The sequence below is a fragment of the Lates calcarifer genome, linkage group LG18, assembly GCF_001640805.2.
Source record: "Lates calcarifer isolate ASB-BC8 linkage group LG18, TLL_Latcal_v3, whole genome shotgun sequence".
Taxonomy (NCBI): Eukaryota; Metazoa; Chordata; class Actinopteri; family Centropomidae; genus Lates; species Lates calcarifer.
The window spans coordinates 238,591-258,550 of NC_066850.1; the positions used below are offsets into that span (position 1 = coordinate 238,591).

General features: G+C 41.8%; 1 protein-coding gene across 2 annotated transcripts in view; it reads right to left on the reverse strand.

Moving 5' to 3' along the window:
* Positions 1–1,006: 1,006 nt before the first annotated feature.
* Positions 1,007–19,960, reverse strand: part of LOC108892097 (potassium voltage-gated channel subfamily D member 2) — a 53,944-nt gene continuing 34,990 nt past the window's right edge. The window contains exons 2-6 of one of the 2 annotated variants that reach the window (XM_051077865.1): positions 10,855–11,017; positions 9,555–9,653; positions 7,077–7,172; positions 6,579–6,814; positions 1,007–5,352 (exon numbers count right to left, since the gene is read on the reverse strand). In XM_051077865.1, coding sequence (XP_050933822.1) covers positions 5,166–5,352; positions 6,579–6,814; positions 7,077–7,172; positions 9,555–9,653; positions 10,855–11,017 — 781 coding nt within the window. In that variant the 3' untranslated portion in view covers positions 1,007–5,165. The remainder of the gene's footprint in view (positions 5,353–6,578; positions 6,815–7,076; positions 7,173–9,554; positions 9,654–10,854; positions 11,018–19,960) is intronic. The other variant, XM_051077866.1, reaches the window with a different exon arrangement.

Sequence of the window (19,960 nt, forward strand, 5' to 3'; positions counted from 1 at the left end):
AAACCACAGAAACTCAGATATTTCAGTGTTATAGACTCTGTGACTGGATATGTAGAAATTCAGACACACACTCAGTGTCCACTTTATTAGGTACACCTGTTCAATCTGAAGCAGCTGATCTGCCATAACATCTGTAACATCAGCTTTAGGTTGTACTGGACTACATTATATACATGAGGGAGTCAGAATATTAGGAATACCTCTGAATATAAAGAGGTCCAGTAGACACAGACTGTACATGTGTACCTAATAAAGTGGACACTGAGTGCAGGTTCATATTAATGTACATTTTCATAGTCCTGATGTTAGAGGAACTTCAAGGCTGAAAAACTCTGGATTCACCATCTGAAACATTTCACCTAAACCACATTCCTCATGTCCCGCTGCAGCTGTTGGAGAAAGTGGAAACCACAAAGCGTCAGCTGTTCAGAGTGAAAAGCTCCCAACATCCAGCATGTATGAAATTCTACCTCCACAACCACTGTACACAGTATTAATAGTTCATTTACCCTAAGTGTACACTGGACGTCTGAGCTGCTGGAGACGACCTGCCGCCATTAAAACCATCCGCATGTCCCGAAGTTCGCAGTCATCTCACTTTACACACTATCGCAACGGTGTGTCATATTACATTGTTAGTATTACAGAGTAAAGTATTGTTAATATTATATCGTATTGTATCATTTAGTTTCGTATCATAAAGTATTGCATTGTTAAGTATCATATCGTAAAGTATTCTGTGACACCGTGTAGAATCATACCATAAAAAAACAACCTGAAAGTCTGACTTTGTTCGGGGGAATTTAGATCATCATCGTACTGAATGAAAACAGACGCCCAGATGCTGTTTGTGTTTTAATAGGACAATGTTTTTATTCTATTTACTCAGACACTGCACTGGACTAAAACCATGGAAGCTTCTCTTTTTTAAAATATTGTCCTGATTAATTCATATTTTATCAATATAATGCAAGCTGTAACAAATCAAAAGTAATAATGATCATACTCATCCGGAAAATTTATTCAATTTACAGGTAAATCCTTTTCATCTTCATCACCTCTGACATGACAACTGATCCAAACGCATGCATGTTGTATCGCAAAGGCTTTAGAAAAATACCACGTGGAATGTTAACTGAACATAAGACACAACAACTTCTTATGGAAATTATCAAAAACAAAAAAATGGTTTACTACACCAAAGAACAATTACAGCACATGTGCACTAGCAACAGTAATCATAATGTTCTTTCTTTTGCAACCAAAAATTAACATTATAATCCTCAAAAATATGTTTCTATTCTTCTATTCCCCATGTCCCCAAGCATCAGCTATCTTTACAAAACAAACATAAAAAAGAAAAAGACGTTGGTTGCATATGTAAAATTACTGTCGAGCAGTGATGGTGATGGGGGGTTAAATAAGGGGCAGCTAGCGGGGTTGGCCATTTGCATCTTCAGTCTGAAAAGCTGAATTTGGGAAACATCTTAGAAAATAATCAACAAGGAAACCGATCATGTTCAAGATAAATACCAGCACTGAGATGAAATATTAGTCATTAAAATGTTTTTTTTTTTTTTAAATATAACTGCATCAGTGCTGAACTGAGCTCATTCACAAATGTTTGATACTTTGGTGCTCTGATGGCAGAAAAAATAAAATCCAGATCATCTGAATGTGATCTGCTGTGCTCTCTTCTCCAAATGATTTATAATCCAGTTGTAGCGTAGAAACGTCCACAAGGTGAATCCGGGAAAAATCTTCATTAAAATCCAATGGATAACAAACAAAGTCTCCCCACAGAGGAGAGGAATGTTTTCATAGTTTAAGAAAAAGACCAGTGTCTTCGTATCAAAATGGATTCAAAGTTCGTCTTCAGACGTTTCAGTGAAATGGTTCACTGTGACTTGGGTTCAACCATTTGGGGCAGATACTGATGTTTCTGAGAAATTAGATCCAACTTTAAATTTAAACATTTTCATAACAAAAATACAAATATTAAGTGTTTTTCCATTTGTCAGTCAACAATAAAACTCTCTACTTGAACCCAAACTACTGGATATTTTCGTTCAATGGCTAGATTTCAGTGTGAAACGCGTCCTGACTACACAATGAAATATAGTCACTGTATAATGTTTAATGTAACACAGATATCTAAAAAGCTGATAAAATGATAAAATATAAAAAGATATAAACATAATATTTTGGGACTTTGGGGGATCCACAAGAAAGTCAAATGAGGACTGTGATCCAAAATATTCACCAAAATATTTTAGTGTTGTCTTAGTTTCAAGACAGAGAAATATCATCTCACTGTTTCTGACAGTTAAAGTTACTTATGAGAATCAGATCTTTGTGTTAGCCTAGCGTACCATAAAGACTGGCAGCAGGGTGAAACAACTATAGTGTGGCTCAGTGCAAACTACAGAAATACACCTACTAACACACATAAAGCTAAATAATTAATCTGCACACAATCAGAATCTATTAACAACAGTTTATGGTTTCAGTGGGAGGTACGTGATGAAAATACTAAGCTAACATTAGGCCAGCCTCGCCCTGATGCTCTGTGCATAACACATGCAATTATATCTGAATATCTTAATCTGAATAAATTTCCCAAAATGTTTAATTCTGTTTACTGTCAGAATCAGTAACAGAACATTTCTACAGTTTAACATAGCTCAGATTTAGTGTTAGCGGCTACATCACTGTGATATGGTTGAAGCTGTCAGTCTGACCTTTAGCAGCAGAGCTAATGATACGTAGCTAACGTTAGCTAATGTTATAAGTTCACAGGCTGACAGTGTCCAAAGATCTTCTTATAAAGATATTAAAGTGATATTCTTAAAAGTATAACTGGGAGATTCTGACTATTTACTATTATTTACTGATCAATACTCGACTACCTAGCTACAATGTTCAATGCTGGAGAATTATGTGTTCTGACTCATCACTCTCTTGGTCTTTTTCAACAACAAAAAGACAAAGGCTTTGTTATTACTACTATTAAAATATTAGTTTAGACTGTAGTTTGGCTAACTCATGAAATAAATGTTGCTACAGCTAATAGAATAAAAAATAAGATGCTGCTAACAGCTAACAGCTAAAAGCATAGATCCTGCTCTTCTTACAGTGGACAGCTGGGTGATGGGACATCTTATAATTTAGGGGGTCACTCATTAGTAGTCATTGTAATAGTTATATATATGTATTTAAATTACGGCTGCAGCTATTGTTACAGTACAGAGTTCTCCCTGAAACCAGTTCTTTCAACCAGTGATAAAAGACAAGCATCTTCCCAACAAAGTGATTTAACCCTGGCTGAAAGTTAAAGGCTAAAAAAGAAAAAAAAAACAACATTAGGCAACATGTGCTTTAAATAAACCAGCAAGCAGGACAACAAAGATAAATGCCAGCTCCAGTGCAAAGACAAACAGATTTTTTTCTTATCACAAATTGACATCAGTGTTTTCCAAGATGGCGGTTCAGTGTGTTCATGTGTCTGTACAGCAGAGAGGAAGAGCAGTGAGCTCCGACAGAAAGATCAGGTACAAAACTAATATATACACAGTCAGGACCAGACCCAGGCCCAGACCCGGACCTAAACCAGACCTGGTCCGCTCATGTTGCAGTAGCGGGTCACACACACACACTCAATCTGATCTGCATGCAGAGGAACAACACACCTGGTCCATGCACTCAAACACACACAGATACTGAACATGCTCGAAGGTTTTCCTCGTCTCATCTTTCTACATCAAGCTGCAAATACAAAACCTCCTCCTCTAAATCAGCTAATTAAAGGAAAAGCTTATAATGGGGGAGGAACAGCTGATAACCATTTGACAAAGCCCTGATCCAGAACTCAAACTGTATCATGGTCTTAGAAATATTTAAGACTTCAACACTCCTCAAAATCACTCTGTGATTTGGTCACATATCCAGACTTTATAAATAGAAATGTGAACAAATAAATATCGAAATCATGGAAATAGTGTATTAATGAATATCAAAAACAATAAATAAGTTTAAAGTCACTAAAACATGCTTAAGACTGTTTGACACTCAGTCAACATTGTTTTTTTTCCACCTTAAAAACTTTCCAACCACAGGGTGAGTTTCTATTCTTAATATATTCTTCACAGGTTTTATGAACTTGAATGACTGAATTTCCAATGAGAAGTTTTCCATGAGAAGACCATTCACACTGTCCTGAACCAGGGCTAATATACCCAGAGATAGATGGGAAGATGGGGAAACTTCTAAGCTAGCTAAATGAAACCTTGTCTCACGAGAAGAAAAAGTACCAACAATTTCAAAACTATCTTTCTTTACATATTGTATCTTGTTTATTTGACACAAGTAGAAAATGAGACACTGTGGTTTTAGGAGCACTTAGCTCTGGAAGACTGTTTGTCCAACACCAAGGACTTAACGATACGTCATCTTATGTAATGACAAAATAAGTAAGTATTTTTAAAGTCTAAGACAGGCTCCGGTCAGCTAAACCCAGCTAACTCTTTAATGGATCGGTGATTCACTAAAGAGATGCAACATGTAAATCAAACAGTTTTGGAGCGGTTTCGAGACTGAGGCTAGCAGTTTCCCTCTGCATCCAGTCTTTGTGCTATGCTAGGCTAAACATATCTGAAACTGATCCATTTTCCCATCTGACTCTGGTGAGATGGTTAACAGTGTGGTTCCTAAAATGTTGGATGTTTCCTTTAAAACACTTTCAAAAGAAAGAAATCTACATTAGCATCAACTTTCTTTGTGTTTTTAAGACAAAATTTGAAGACGTACAGGATTTGAAAAATAGCAATAATAACGATTAATTCTCTCAGAGAGATATTAGTCATCAGCCAAAGAGCGGCCATTTTCTCCTCTCTGATATTTCACTGCTGGAGTAAAAATCCTTCCAAAAAGAAACTGTTGAAAATGTTGTGATCCGAGGTTAGCTGAGTTTTACTGTGTTCAAATTGACGTGTTCCTCCCCGAGAGGTGGAGTGGAGAACTGTTTGAACTAACCCATCACTTCCAGCGTGGACACATGAAGCAGCTACCAAACCCTGCCGTCTGAGTCTGATGTGGTGCTGGGGCTGTTGACCCCTGACCCTGAACCTCCGTCGTCCTCCTGCCGTGTCGGAGGGGGTTGGTATCGTCTAGAGTGCTGACACTCGGACGATGTTGGCCTGGGAGTAGTCGGTGGAGCTGGTTGACTCATCGCCCTCAGGTGTGGTGCCAGGCGGCGTGGGCATGCTGATTATGGCGGCGGTCATGTACGGCTGGTCACAGTTCAGAGGAACCGTCTCCTCGAATTTGGCGTTCAGACTGGATCGACTGGAACGACTACAGAGAGAGGAAATGGTAACGTTTGGATTCAAGAGTAAAATAAGAGCCAGTGTAACGGTGTCTTTGTGATTTATTAAGAAACTTCAGTTAAGTTTAAACCCAGATTTATCCTCTTTATTTTCAATAATTCTTTTTCTATTAGTCCTGCAGAAACTAATGACTTTTAGCCAGTAGGTGACAGTAGAGCAGAATGACACTTTAAAAATAAATCTCCTGTTGCTGGTAGACATTGACACAAGTGTTAAAATGTTGAATCTTGTGAGTTTTAAGATGTAAAGAAGAGAATAGTTTGTGAGGTGATGGTTGGTGATACAGACAGAGACAGGAGGAGGATAGAACAGAGAGGAGTTGGTTTCCCAGCTGTCCATGTTTAGGAGAAAGTTCCCAGAGCTCTCAGACCTCCCACAGCTGTACATATTCTGGATTCCTGGTCTCTGACTCTACATGGGAATACACTGTCACATGATCTCTGGTGCCATGTGTTTATATACAGTATGTCTGTGAGTGTGGCTCCTACTGTTAGTGTTTATAACATCCTTCAGTGTATTTATAAGTAATGTTAGGTTAAAGAGTGTCTCCTGCACTGTTTTTCTATAAAAGGAAAGGTCTTATTCTCCAGCCTCGTCTTTGATAAAATACATTCAGATAAGGCCTTAGGATTTAGGATCATAGCCTGAGGATTTCCTGCTGTCTGATTAAGGGCTTTTGCAATGTCCTCAAGGATCTCTAAAACTTCTCTCTGCACCTCATGAAGAACGTCTGGAACCTCATGACCAGAACCTTCTCATTGACCTCTAATACTTCCTTAAGGGCCTCTGCAGCCTCCTCAGTGTCACTTGAATCGTCTTTGAATCGTCAAAACCTTTGCAACCTGCACAAGGAACTCTTAAACCTAAAGACTTATGCTACCCCCTTGAGGAATCCTGGGACGAACTCCAAAGTCACCCTAAAGGACTGCAGTGTCCTCAAAGTCAACTAAAACCCTTCTTAATGACCTCTGAAACCTCTTCAATGACTTCTGAAACCTCCTGAAACCTCTATAACCCTCACAGGGAACTCTGAAACCACCTGAAAGACCTCTGCCAGCTTCTTTAATGACCTCTACAGCCTTCACATGGAGCTCCTCAACAATTAATTAACTTTAATGTCCAGCTGAGTGTTTGAATGTTTCCCTCCTCGCTGACACATTTCCACTATAAAACCCAGTGTTTTCAGTCTCCTACCTGTTGGTGAGTGGTCTCTCTCTGATCTGGATGGTGCTCAGCTCCTGGATGCTGCCTTGCAGTCCTACAGACATGTTGGAGTTTGGGACATTGAAGGTCTTCCTCTTCCTGCGAGAACAGCAGGAGGTGAGGCCGTGAGGTGAGGAAGAGATGGAGGAAGAACAGGAAACCTGCTTCACCAGAGTCACCTCCCTGCAGCTGGCCTCATACGTCTTCTCATCCACAAACTCATGGTTCTGAGGAACATGGGTGGGGTGTTATAGGATGACAAAGGAAGAGGTTTAAAATACGGCATCTAATTAATATTAATACATTTTATCACATTAAAACCATTGACAACATGTGACTTTGACAACTCCTAGTGGTAGTACCAACACAGTGGCTAACAACAGAAATAAACAGTAGAACTATTTATATATATAACAGTATTTATTTGAAGACAACATAAATTTGGATATCTTACAGTGTAGAAGTGACAGTATCTGTGTGTGAACTCACTGTGGTCTTCTCCAGACAGTGCAGGAGGTGATGATGATGCATCTCGAAGTTGGGGTTGGTTTTACACACCAGCGCCTGTCCTGCTTCCTTGGACGCCTTCAGGGCACAAAAGAAATCACATGACCTTGTGCTGAGCCCATCATTGGACATGGCTTCACTCTGCACAGAACCACAGTACAAAGAGGGGCCGATCCACCGTGATACACCTGGACAGGGCTAACGTTCTCACCAACTTCTGCCAACGCTATGCTCTAAGAACATTTACAGCTGTCCAGCGTGTTACCCACAATCCCCTCCTGTTTCAGAGTTAGTTAAAAAATGAATGGTTGCTCACTGGTTCAAACTCAGGCCACCGACAGCAGCCGTGCAGCAGCTTCATCACTGCTTTTCTAAATGTGTTTATCTTTCTACTTGTTTGTTTTGACTTGAGCCTCATTTGATCCAAGAGAGCCACCGTACTTGTGTTGCTCAGGGGTTCAGACTTAATGTGACGCAGGTGGACGGACAGAGGGACTGATGACTCTGGGATCGTGGGGTAAGGTGCTCAGGTACTGCCAAAGGGACGGTCTGACACTCTGGGAGGTATGCTTGTTAGGTGTCTTCCCCAGAGTCAGAAAATCAGCCATAACTTCCCTTAGGGTCCTTCCTGGGGACCAAGGAAGTTATGAACCTCATTGAACCTTACTTCTGGGGCCATCCTAAAAAAAAGTCACAAAGCTCACACTTGGCAGCTCCAAAGAAAGTAATGAACCTTGCTCCTGAGGACTGTTCAAAGGACCCTAAAGTAAGTCTTGGGCCTCTTTCCTGGTGATACTACAGAAAGAGACAAACATCTGACCTGAGCACCCCAAAAGAAGTAAGACACCTTAATCAATGGACCTGTAAGTCATGAACCTCATTCACTGAGGACCTAAAGGAAGTCACAAAACTCACTTTCAGAAACCATGAAGAAATGAAAAAATCTTACTCCTGGTCCTACTGGCTTGTAGTCCTGGGGTCACCAATAAGTGAGCTCAGGCTGCTGGCTTAACATTTCCAAACGTGTCCCAGACTGATCTATACTGTTTCTCTTTAATCTTCTCCTCTGACTCTGGGTGAGACATCAAACAAGACATCTTATTGTTTCTGTAATGGTCAGAGTGAAGTGCCACCACCCTCTTCCGTCACTTCTGCATCACACTGACTCTGCTCCTCTGCATGCCACCTGGCCGACATGCAGCTCAGCCCAATCTCATTCCTCCACATGGTAATGGATCTAAGACGCATAGTGATGATGTCATGAACAGTCAGTCGCCAGCCGAGCCACATGGGAGGGCCAATCAAAATGCACGAGTCCAACCAAAACACAGAGGAAGAAGAAGAGGAGACAGAGCAGAGAGAAGAAAGGAGCTGAGAAGTAAAGGTGGATAGGGTTTGTAGATGAAGCTGTTTCCTGTTGGTGAGGTGGAGACTCTCAGGCCACATCTGAGGACCAGGTCATGCATAGATGGGTTCATGGGATGGATTAAGGTTGGAAGGATGGATCAATTAATTCTTGTCTCCTTGTGTGAAAGAAAGAAAGAATGAAACAGGATGAAAATGAGTCGTAATGCAGCCACATACAGAGAGAGTTGTTGAAAAAAGACAGAAGGTTCAACACTAACAGTTTCCTGTCAGTATCAGTTTTAAAACCACATCAGGGCGTTAAACTCCAGAGCTCATTATCTCAGCATTCAGCCGACCTACCTCTAACTAAATAACATTGTTCTGACTGCTTCTCTATGGTGAAGGTTTGGTTTGGATTAGAAAACCAAAACCACTGTGATCAGGGAAAGGTCATGGTTTGGCTTAAATACAACCACTTAGTTAAACTTTGGGAACTGTCACTGCAATGTTTGATTAAGGATCAGGAAAAATGTGGTCAGGATTAAATTAAACTTTGGTTGTTGGGGAATGAGAAACAAACACCTGCTTCTGGTGTTAAAGTCAAACACTTTGTTAACAACATCAATAGACTTCAACCTCCTATGGAAGAGTTTCTGACACTATAACGTTTAAATACTGTGGTTTAATAACAGACAGACTTAGGTTGATGTGAGGTTCCATGTTTGTATTCTGTATCATAACTCACCAAGTTTTACAATTAAGACTTTGACGTTGATGTGAATTACGAAACTTAAAAAAGACTGATATTTGGCTGATAAAAGTACAAATGAAGTCAGTGTTGAACCAGATGGATAGATAACAAGAGGGACAGAGAGAGAGAAACATGAAAGCAGGACGACAGAGAAACATCGGTGAATGAAGACTGAGAAAGAGGCAGCATGAGGACGTAAACAGCCAATCCCCCTCCGGTTCACATCGGGCATCCAGCATGCAGCAGCCTGCAGCATGTTAGGTCGTGGCTCAACAAGGAAAAAGAAAACATGAAAGAAAGAGGAAATCAAAGGATGAAAAACACCAGCACCACCCGACGACGACTGCATTTCCTGTGGTTACCTCCTCATCTGGGTCAATCAGCAGCCAGCTGCGTTTGTACTGCAAATAAGCGTTAGCCCCTCCGCTCTTCACTGCACGAATTCTAGCAAGCCTGGTTTTCTGTTTGTGAACACATACAAACGTCCATTTAGCCCGTCCAGTCCAGTGTCTGTGGCTGTGTGAAGTGAACAGCTGAGCAAAGCAGCAGAGCAATTATACTGTCAGTATGATGGTAAACAAACTGAAGCCTGAGGAAACATCTGTGGCTGAAGAAGTCACGCTGAAATTATTATTTAACATTTGAGATGATCGTTTAAAGACTTCTGACTTTTCACAGCATAGAAATCGTCTACGTGTGACAACCTGACTGGAAACAACAATAACACCAGTGGCTCGTGCACATCAGAGAGAACGTGTAAACAAGATATGAACTCATGTATTAGAGGTGGTAGATGAAGAATATAATAAGTTGTGTCTACAGGATAATAATTTGCACAAATAACATTAAACAATAACTTGTGCAAATCACGTCTGTGGTGAACAAACAGACAAACATGTAGTGAAAGACAACTTGTACAGAAAGATGATCATCTGCGCACGAGATAAAAACATCTTTCAGGAGTCCCGATCTCTCCATCTGTCTGAACCTTTGTAGTTGTTCGATCAGCGTTGGACGGTGGACAGGTTGTGTTGTCGAGGCAGCAGCAGACTCTCTCTCTCTGACAGAGAAATGATTCAGCTGCTTCTCTGTAACTTTCCAGCATCATGTTTCTGTCTGTCTCCCTGCGGGATAAACAAAGGTCTCCAACACAACCAGAAAACTCATTTGTTGACGTTGGGAGGAAGTAAAGCCCTGGACACAGTTTCCTCCTCCTCTCGCTCTTCCTCTCTTTTCTCCTGTGGCTTATTCAGAAGCTAAGAATCTAAATTAAGGAAAAGGGGCAAAGCACTAACTCAGCTGTGATCGGACAGGAGCTGCTGCCTGTTTTCTCTTTGTGTTTGGTGGAAATGTTTGTTCCACCTGATGAGATCTGAAACGCACTGAACCTGAGCACAGAGTCGCTGTCAGCCTGTCAGGTGACGCAGTGAATAACACCTTCACACTCTGTCAACACAACACATGTCCTGATTCCTGTCGCCATTACTTTGATTTTTCAGCTCTCAGTCTCCCACTGACTGTGTCAATAACTCTGTACTGTACGACTAAAGAGACCCGCCCTGACTCTGCTCCCTCACTGCTGATGTTTAGAAACTGAAGCCATCAGCAGTGAGTTCAGAGGAGTGTGGGTGGAATCAGACTGTGAGTGTTCAGGGTCGTCACCTTCTGTGCTCGTCTCTTCTCGGCTCTCTGGCTCTGGTGGTAGATCCGGCTGAAGTTGGAGACGATGACGGGGACGGGCAGGGCGATGACCAACACGCCACTCAGAGAGCAGATGGAGCCGAAGATCTTCCCCATGATTGTCTTCGGGACCATGTCGCCATATCTGAGACGAGAGACAGGTCAGAGGTCAGAGTTCAGAGGTTAACAGCTGTAAACCTGAAAGCTTGAGAACAGGTCACACAGCACTCAGTGATAGACCACAGCAGTTTGTCTCATCCTACTGGTTCTGTGTAAAACCCTCAATGGTTCAGCTCCTGATTTTCTAACTCCATATTCAGACATGACTGTAAAACACTCACTGTTGTTTTTAATATGACTTGACTCAAAAATGTTTTTCTTTTTACAGAACATTTACTCTCAGACCCAGAACTGACAAAAGAAACATCTGTGTCTGTAAATAAAAGACATTTTAAGACTGCAGCACACGTTTGTTAAAACTACAGATTCTCTGAAACATCCTCCGTAGATTCACTGAACTAATCTCTGAATAAAGTCACAGTTTGTGTAAAATTAAATTAAAATCTCATTAATTCAAATGGATTTTCTGTCAATAATTAAATCTGAGTTCTGCAGATGATGTTTGTGCATACAGATATTTATTTCTGACTAATGAGTTCTCAGTTTGCTGCTGTTGACAGATACTCGATGCACAGTTTACTTTCTCAGACAATCAGCAGAAAATGGAGCTGACGCAGCATTTGTCAGTTTCTGAGTGAAGCTGCAGTTCACTCTGCGTCCACATGGAGGAGCCAGAGATCTTCACCTCTCACCACATCACATCACTGCTCTGTAAATACATTTAATAAACTTCTTTAGGGAATGAGTCCGTTTCAAAGTCCAGAATGACATTAAAATAAAAATAAACTCTCCACATTAACGGCGTCTCTGGAGGCTGCGTCTCCTCTCTGGCCTACTTACCAAACCCCCCACCTTTAAAAACACATCTCATTCATTATTATGGGTTGGGCAGATATTCTATCTGATGTTCGTCCCCGTGTTCCCAGCATGTTCAGCATTCAGATGTTCAGATACAGTCTGAGTTTGTCTCTGAGGGTTTCTGTCTTCATCAGGTCAAATTAAAATCCTTCACAAATCTGAATTATCTGAATCCAGACACAGTTTACTCCAGCAGACAGATTTTAACTCAGAGAGAGGAGAGAGTTTCCAGTGAGGTTATGGTGTCAGAGCGTCCAGGTGAGACCTGACCTGACACCTGCAGGTGCTGTTTCTCCTGTTCCAGAAACAGACTCAAGAGTTTAAAGCTTCTTCCACTGAAAACAAACTACAGACTCATGAAAAGATCCACAATCCAAACCAGGAAACAGAAGCTGCAGAACTTCATTCAGAATCCTCCTGTTTTTAACTTTCCTTCAGTGTTGCAGTAAAACAGTGTGAACATTCATGATACACTGACACCAGGAGCTGATTACAGACAGTTCAGCTGCTGTTAATGTTTGACTGTTTGACTGAATATGAACAGATTAACTCTCTGAACTACAGATGGAGGCAGTGCTATTCCAGCAGCTCCTGGTTAAACTCCTGTTTTTGTCAGTGGAGTCTGGTAGAGAGATATAGAGATGTTTCTGGTTCTCCATCTTTAATAAACAGCTGTGTCTGTGTAGGAATCTTCTCCATGTTGTTGTCAGACTCTGACAGTGTGAGGCCTCAGCACACAGACTTCCTGTGTCTCCTCTGAGTCTTTGTGTTGCTGTTTTCTCCAAGGTGACGTTAAAGTTTGTGTCAGTGACTGATCACCTTGTCTCCGCCTGCAAACCTTCAAACCTCCAGTCACAGCGGCTCAGAGGCAGCCAATCACAGGCTGCGACCTTGTCTCTCTGTGTGTGTGTGTGTGTGTGTGTGTGTGAGACACAATACAACAGTGAAGCACACAAAATTAGAAACACACACACACTCCAAGTACAGGTGTGTGTGTTGTTGTCATGTGACTTTCATCAAGGAGACGTGTGTTTGTGTGTTTACCTGCTCAGTATTTATTAGGACCTTCTAATCAATCATGAACTCTAATGATCAGTCCACAGTCCGGTCAGCGCCCCCTACAGGCTGCAGAGTTTGTCCTGAAGGTGGCACCAGAGGAAGCATCATGGAATCATTAAAACCTAAGGGGTTCATCCTCTGGAGAGCAGGAAGGAGCCACAGTGATCTGATCTTTAATGTGCAGAGGTTTCAGATGCAGCTCAGTGCTCGACCCCCCAGGTAGAATCTGATCAGTAGATTTTAATGGAAGTTTAGTCCTTCAGGTGTAAAAGTCAAATGAAAAGTCAAACGGTGTCCGAGCTCCGTCCCTCAGCGTCACCGACCGTCCGACCACCATGAACACGTCCGTCCTCAGGGACAGGAAGTGAACTGTCCTGATGTTATATTTAATCTCAGTGGAAACAAAGAGCTGGAGGCTGAGGACAGACTCAGAGGTTAAACACACACAGTGATGAGGGAGACGTCCTCAGTCTGAACGCTTTCATTCAGAGGAGAATTCCTCACACACTCTCTTCTTCTGTGGTTTCATTCAGCTGAGAGGATGTTCTCTGCTCCTTCACAATAAAAGCAGGTTCAGTCTGATGGACGTGTTTCACGTTTCTGCTGCAGAGATAAAGGTGAACTTGTCTTTCCTCAGAATCACCTTCATCCTCAGGTGATCACACACATACACATACACATACACACACACTCACCTGACAGAGACCTGTGTGTGTGTGTGTGTGTGTGTGTGTGTGTGTGTGTGTGTCAGACATTGACCCTGATGCAGTCATCAGCACTTTCCTCCTCCAACACACACAAGAAGAAAAACAGCTCAATGCTTTGGTCTGAAACCTTCATTATCAACATCATCATCAGTCTGGATCCTGGTCTAACCTCAGTCTGGATCCTGGTCTAACCTCGGTCTGGATCCTGGTCTCTGACAGTCTGTAAACTGAGTGAAGTTGTTCAGAACAAACACTTGAATCAAGTCTAAACAGAAATCCATTAAATCACATCTGGTTTTATCCACAGACTTTTTCCAGGAGACACTTAAACACACACACACACACACACACACTGGATTGTTTCACACCTGGTTGGTTTGTTTGCTGTTGACCTGTAAAATCACTGCTTTGTTTCGACTCATGGCTGCTGTGTGTGTGTGTGTGTGTGTGTGTGTGTGTTAGCTCTTGGTTGTTGACAGTGTGTTTAACGTTTCATAAAGTGAACTCATGTCGCGCTGCAGCTGAATCATTTATGCTTCGATTGGACCGAACGACTCCACCATTAACACAGAGAGCTCGACAAATAGCCTGCACGCACACACACACACACACACACACACACACACACACACACACACCACACACACACACAGAAATACAAATGCTATTCAGGAGCATATGAGAGTAAAATGCTTCTCACTTAATGAGAAGCTGCATTCATTATAGATTAGCATTTCCCCTGCACTCTGTGTGTGTGTGTGTGTGTGTGTGTGTGTGTGTTATTAACACAAAGAGGCTGTTCACAGTGATGTGATGGAGTCTGCTCTGACAACACTGAGGCTCGTGAGCAGCTTTTATTCATAATTAACAGCTTCTGATTCTTCTTCACTGCAGCGCTCACAGCTAACAGCTAACAGCTAACAGGGTGCAAAAACAGACCAGGACTAGGACTAGGGATGGGACAATATATGATGTAATTGTCCATCGTAATAAAAAACTCTCACAGTCAGTTGATCATAGTGAGTTTCCATCATCAGGATAATCGTTAAAAGCTGCATCTTTCCAGTCACTCCTAAACACTAATCCTGTCACCATGTCTGAAGGCTCAGCTCGCCTACTGTATCCCCCAACAACCTCCAATCTGAGCTCCCGTCTCCATGACAACCATCCAGCATCCGACGTTAGCCAGGTAACATTAGCTCTGTAGCTAAACAGCAGAGGCTCGACTGAATTTCATAGTTTGACCCTGTTTACCTGAGGCAGGTGTTTGAACCTGGTGTTCACTGGTTCTTACTGTTCTGTGGTTTTAGGCAACAAAAACCTGAACTTGATAAATGATACATGATAAAAATATAAAAACAAGCATCAGAGAGAGAGAGAGTGATGGATGAAGCTCAGAGAGAAGACAGCAGATATTTTTAAACTCGTCAAAGTCAAAGACTGAGGCTGTTTGAGTCGTCATCCATCTTATCCAACACACACACACACACACACACACACACACACACAAGGACAAACACCTTGGTTTGTTTGACCTTTGACCTCAGAACAGACTGACTCATTGGAAACATCCATCATCAGGACACACACACACACACACACACACAGACAAATATACAGTATAATTTGACTTTAAAACAACTGGTTGGTTCAGATCTTCAGTTTGTGAATCAGAGGATGAGATGAGACAGAATAAATTCAAACACCTGCAGGAAACTGTTTCTACATTTAATCTCTTCATATGAAGTTAATCTGCTCCCTGTCAAATTTATTAACATCAGCTCCTCAGTCAAGCTTCATCCTGCACTGCAACAAACCTGAGGAAAACTGCTGAAAGTCATCAACTCAAACTCATACTCTGAGCTGATATTAGTTAAACACTCCGGACCATGAGAAGCTGCATTAACCACTGACAGTTTAAACCTGGAGCAGAAAACAATCACTGGAAGAAATGTCCACACGTGGCTCAGATGAAATCTCAAAACTGTCGAACCAAACCAGAGAAAAGTCCTGTGAAGCTGCTCAATCCTCTAAAACAGACTGAAAACCTGGAGACAGAAATATTCAAACCAAAAACAAATGGTTTTCAGATTAAAACATCTCAACAGAATCTCCAATGACTCATCTTCATTCAACATTTGAATAAGTTCACTGTGGTCTTCATGTCTCTTTATCAGTTTATCATTTCAGTCTGAATGATCATTAAGGACAGATCTGATTCAATCTGTTTCTCTTTTATTAGACAAACACCAACGAAGCAGCTGCAGCTGCAGTTTGAACAGGAGAAGAAGAAGAGAGGATGTAAATTTATTCCTCAGCTGTCGATGTTTCACATTAATAAGGACTGAAAATAGAAACACTGAGGGTTAACTCTATCACAGCTGCTCTGTGGTCTCACTCTGATGACCTGATTTCTCCTTGTCTCTAATGGACAGAAACTGGACTCTATTTATTCTAATGTTCTAACTCAGTGAACACTGACAAACCAGTCAGCAGATACAGACACATTTCACTTTAAATGGAAGTAAATGACCTGGAGTGAAGAACCTTACTACACCCAGAGGATCTCTACAACCTCCTCAATGAGTCCTGGAACAACTAACAAGACCACAAGAACCTGCAAAAGGACTCCTAAAACTACCGAAAGGACCATTACAACCACCCACAAAGCCACATTCTTAAAGGACCATTAGAACCTTCTAGAGAACCACTCAACACCTTCAAGAAGGATCTGTACAACCTCCTCAACAACCTTTAGAACACCCTGCAAGACCACAGGAACCTCCAAAAGAGATGATAATAGTGATGATGTCCCGTCTGTCGGTCGTCCATCAGTCCAGCTTGATGGACTCTGTACTGGTTGTACTGGTTGATTTTCTCAGTCGTCTCTGAGTGAACAGCAGCTGTGAACCTGATGTCGTCTCCTCGAGCAGAAACATCAGCTGTTAATAACCGACACACCGACGCTCATTTAACCACAGAAAAACTTTTTCATTAACTCTGACCTTCGAACAGCAGGACGAGCTGAGATCTGACCTGAATGTAATAAGTCAAACAAAGGTCGATGAGTTTCTGACATTCACCTGCTGCTGGAGGATGATTAAAACTGCATTTCTACAAAGCTCCCAACCTTCAGATCCTGATCCTGGTCCTTGTCCTGGTCCTGGTATTTAATCAGCTGTACAGTTGTTATTCCTCCTTAAAAACATTCTCTGACTCAGATACTGAATCTCTGAGGGGACAATCTATGAAAGGTCATTCCACCTTAAATGTCAGGTGGAAACAAGAGGAACAATTAGATGGGTTCGTCCTCTGGAGAACAGGAATCATTGATCCTCAGAGTCTGAGGGGAACTACTGATGAAAATAGAAAATAATAAATCAGTTTATTCCCTCTGACACGTATCGATACAGTGAACTGTTCTCAGATCAGCAGCCATTTATAAAAACAGACAGCTGATCAATACGTTCTGATTGATCCTCTGACCTCCACAGGATCACCTGCTGATTGATGACATCACAGATGGAGCTACTGTTGATCTATTGATCTATTGACCTGAGCTAAGCGGACTCCTCAGAGCTGCAGCTTCCAACACTTCATCCCACCCAACCTATTCCAAACTCCCTTTACAAAAACATTGATTTAGTGTTTCCTAATCGCCCTCGGCTGTGGTTCAGGTTTGGTTCAGGATTGGTTCAGGTTAGTTTTGGTTTTTGTTGGTGCGGTTTTATGAAGGATCGTAGTTCCGGTTTAAAGTGAACCTGGTGGTTTGAAGAGAAAAACTGAACTCAGATCAGTTCACATCACAGTCGTCTGCAGTAAAAACCAGTGAGAAGTCAGTGGAGTCTCTGCTGCACAGTTTAAACAGCATCACCGCACTGACCGCCTCTGCAGTGCACGCTGGGAAAATCTCCTGCTCACTGTAATAAACGATAAATAATCAATAAACAGTGCCATATTTTATATATATTGTGTGTGTGTGTCCGTTGTGGTGTGTGTGAGAGGATCAGACATGGGGATTAAACTGCCTCTGGCTCTTTAATCTGCTGAACTGAGACCAGATTCAACACACACACACACACAGAGTGTGTGAGGAACATGTGAAGATGACCTGAGGCTGAGTTTTATGAATCCTATTTTTCTTTGTTTCTTCTTTCTCGTGTTGTTGGATCAGATTCATTCTGAGAAGTGTCTGTCTGTCTGTCTGTCTGTCTGCAGGATGGCCTCATGAACGTCAGTCGTTTCTCATGGTTTAACTGTTTAGACTGTTCAGCATTTATAAACACAGTACAAACATTTCATTCATACATCAGTTTCTCAGTAAAGGAGCCAGTCTCCATCTTTGTCTTATTTTTCTGTGCTGCTGTGTAACCTCAGTTTAACTCTGTGTTTGTCTGAACTGTGGTGTCTCCTCTGAGTTGAACATAACCAGTATCTCAAACTAGCTGTTGTCAGCAACAGTTGATAACATCGCTCTACAAACAGCGTAGCAACATGTCCACAGATAAACCTGAACAGTTCTCTGTGTCTGACTGACTTCATGTAAACTAATGAGACTGAGCTGCTATAAACAGGAACATTAGCAGAGAGTTCACTGCTGCTGATGAGGAGCAGCCATCTTGGATTCTGATGTCGGGGTTGGTGAGTTGCTCTGACTTTCAGGCAGCTCAGCAGGAGGCTGATGAAGCTCATTATCCTGCAGCCAACAGATCACTGCCTCACACTCTGAGCTGGGTTTGAAAGTTTCTGCTGGAAGCTCAGTTTTCTTCATGTTTCGGCCTGAACTGGACCTGGACCAGGACCTGGACCAGGACCTGGACCAGGACCTGAAACAGATGTTTCAGCTGACCGTATTTCTAGTTTGTATAATTTGGCTTTTATCCTCAGAGACGAGCTGATGAAGCTGCTGTTGGTCATGTGAGTGTGTGTGTGTCAGGTGTGTGTGTGTGTGTGTGTGTTCACACAGTTACAGTATGAACACACACACACACAGCTGCAGAGACTGTGTCTAAATATAGGTCCAAGGTGGTTCAGAGTCTCCGGAGGTTTTTGAGGACCTGGTCTGGAGGAGACTGACAAACAGCAGCTCCTAAACTATGAAGTATGAAATTAAAAAGCTGAATGGAAACAGATTTAATCAGAATCTCTTCCTCTGGAAGCAGAAAAGTTTTCATGCTCGCTTGAAGCAGAAAAGTTTTCTGCCGATGAGGAAATTATGATGATGAATGTGGAGAAGCGTCTGTGGGAGAAAACGATGTGAAGGAAACGGTTCAGAGGTTTCATCAGACGCAGGAAAATAAAAACCAGCTTTATGATTCTAATGTGATTCTAATGTGATGCAGCTGCAGAGAGACGTCACAGCTGTTTGTTTACTGCAGCAGCAACAACAACAATAACAACAAAACAACAACAACAGCAATAATAATAATAATAATGCTAATTCATTATTATTATTATTATGACAGACAGGTGTTAATCCAGGTTCAGAGACCTGATCCAGGATCAGAGACCTGATCCAGGAAGGAGATGATGGAGCGATGAACAGAGAGGAGAGAGGAGAGAGGAGAGAGCTCCTCCTCCTCCTCTCCTCCTCCTCTCTCCTCTTCCTCCTCTCTCCTCCTCTCCTCCTCTCTCTAATTGAAAAGCAGATTATGTGTTGTCCTGTGCTGTGGCGCTGACCTTTGACCCCAGCCATGCTGTATAAATCCCTGTAATGAGGCGACTGTTGTAAATGGAAGAGCTCACTCTCCCTCACTCGCTGACTAATGACTGTAAACTGGTTTTACGGAGCTGTGGTGGATCAGCTTTCAGTCTCTGCAGATCCTCCAAAACCCAAATCCACAGCTCCTCACTGAGCTGCAGCTTAAAGCAGTGGAAACATCTTCATTTAAAACAACATGTCTCAGTTTATGTTCATAAGCATGAAAACATTCTGCTGCTGTGTTAAAAGTCCAGTCAGACGGTTTTAAAATAAAGTCAAATAAAAACTGAATACAAGGCTTCAAATATTAAACAATCCCTTAAAATCTTAAATTAATCCTTAACTTCCCCCTGAAAACACCCACAGAAACTCTTCCCTGAAACTTCGTCCTGACTGAGACGTTCAGGTGAAAGTTGGATTTAACATCTTAAGAGATAAAATAACTGATTAGTTTCCATGTTAATTGCTCAGTCTTAAGGTTTCTATTCCTTAAAAAAAACCTTAAACCATACAATCCTTTAAAATACACACTGCATGTACTCCTTTAAGTCTGTAGCACCTGTATTCATCCACAGCAGAAAATAGTCCCTAACAAACACTCTGTCAGAACAAAACTAATGAGGCTGTAAAAACATAATGTTCC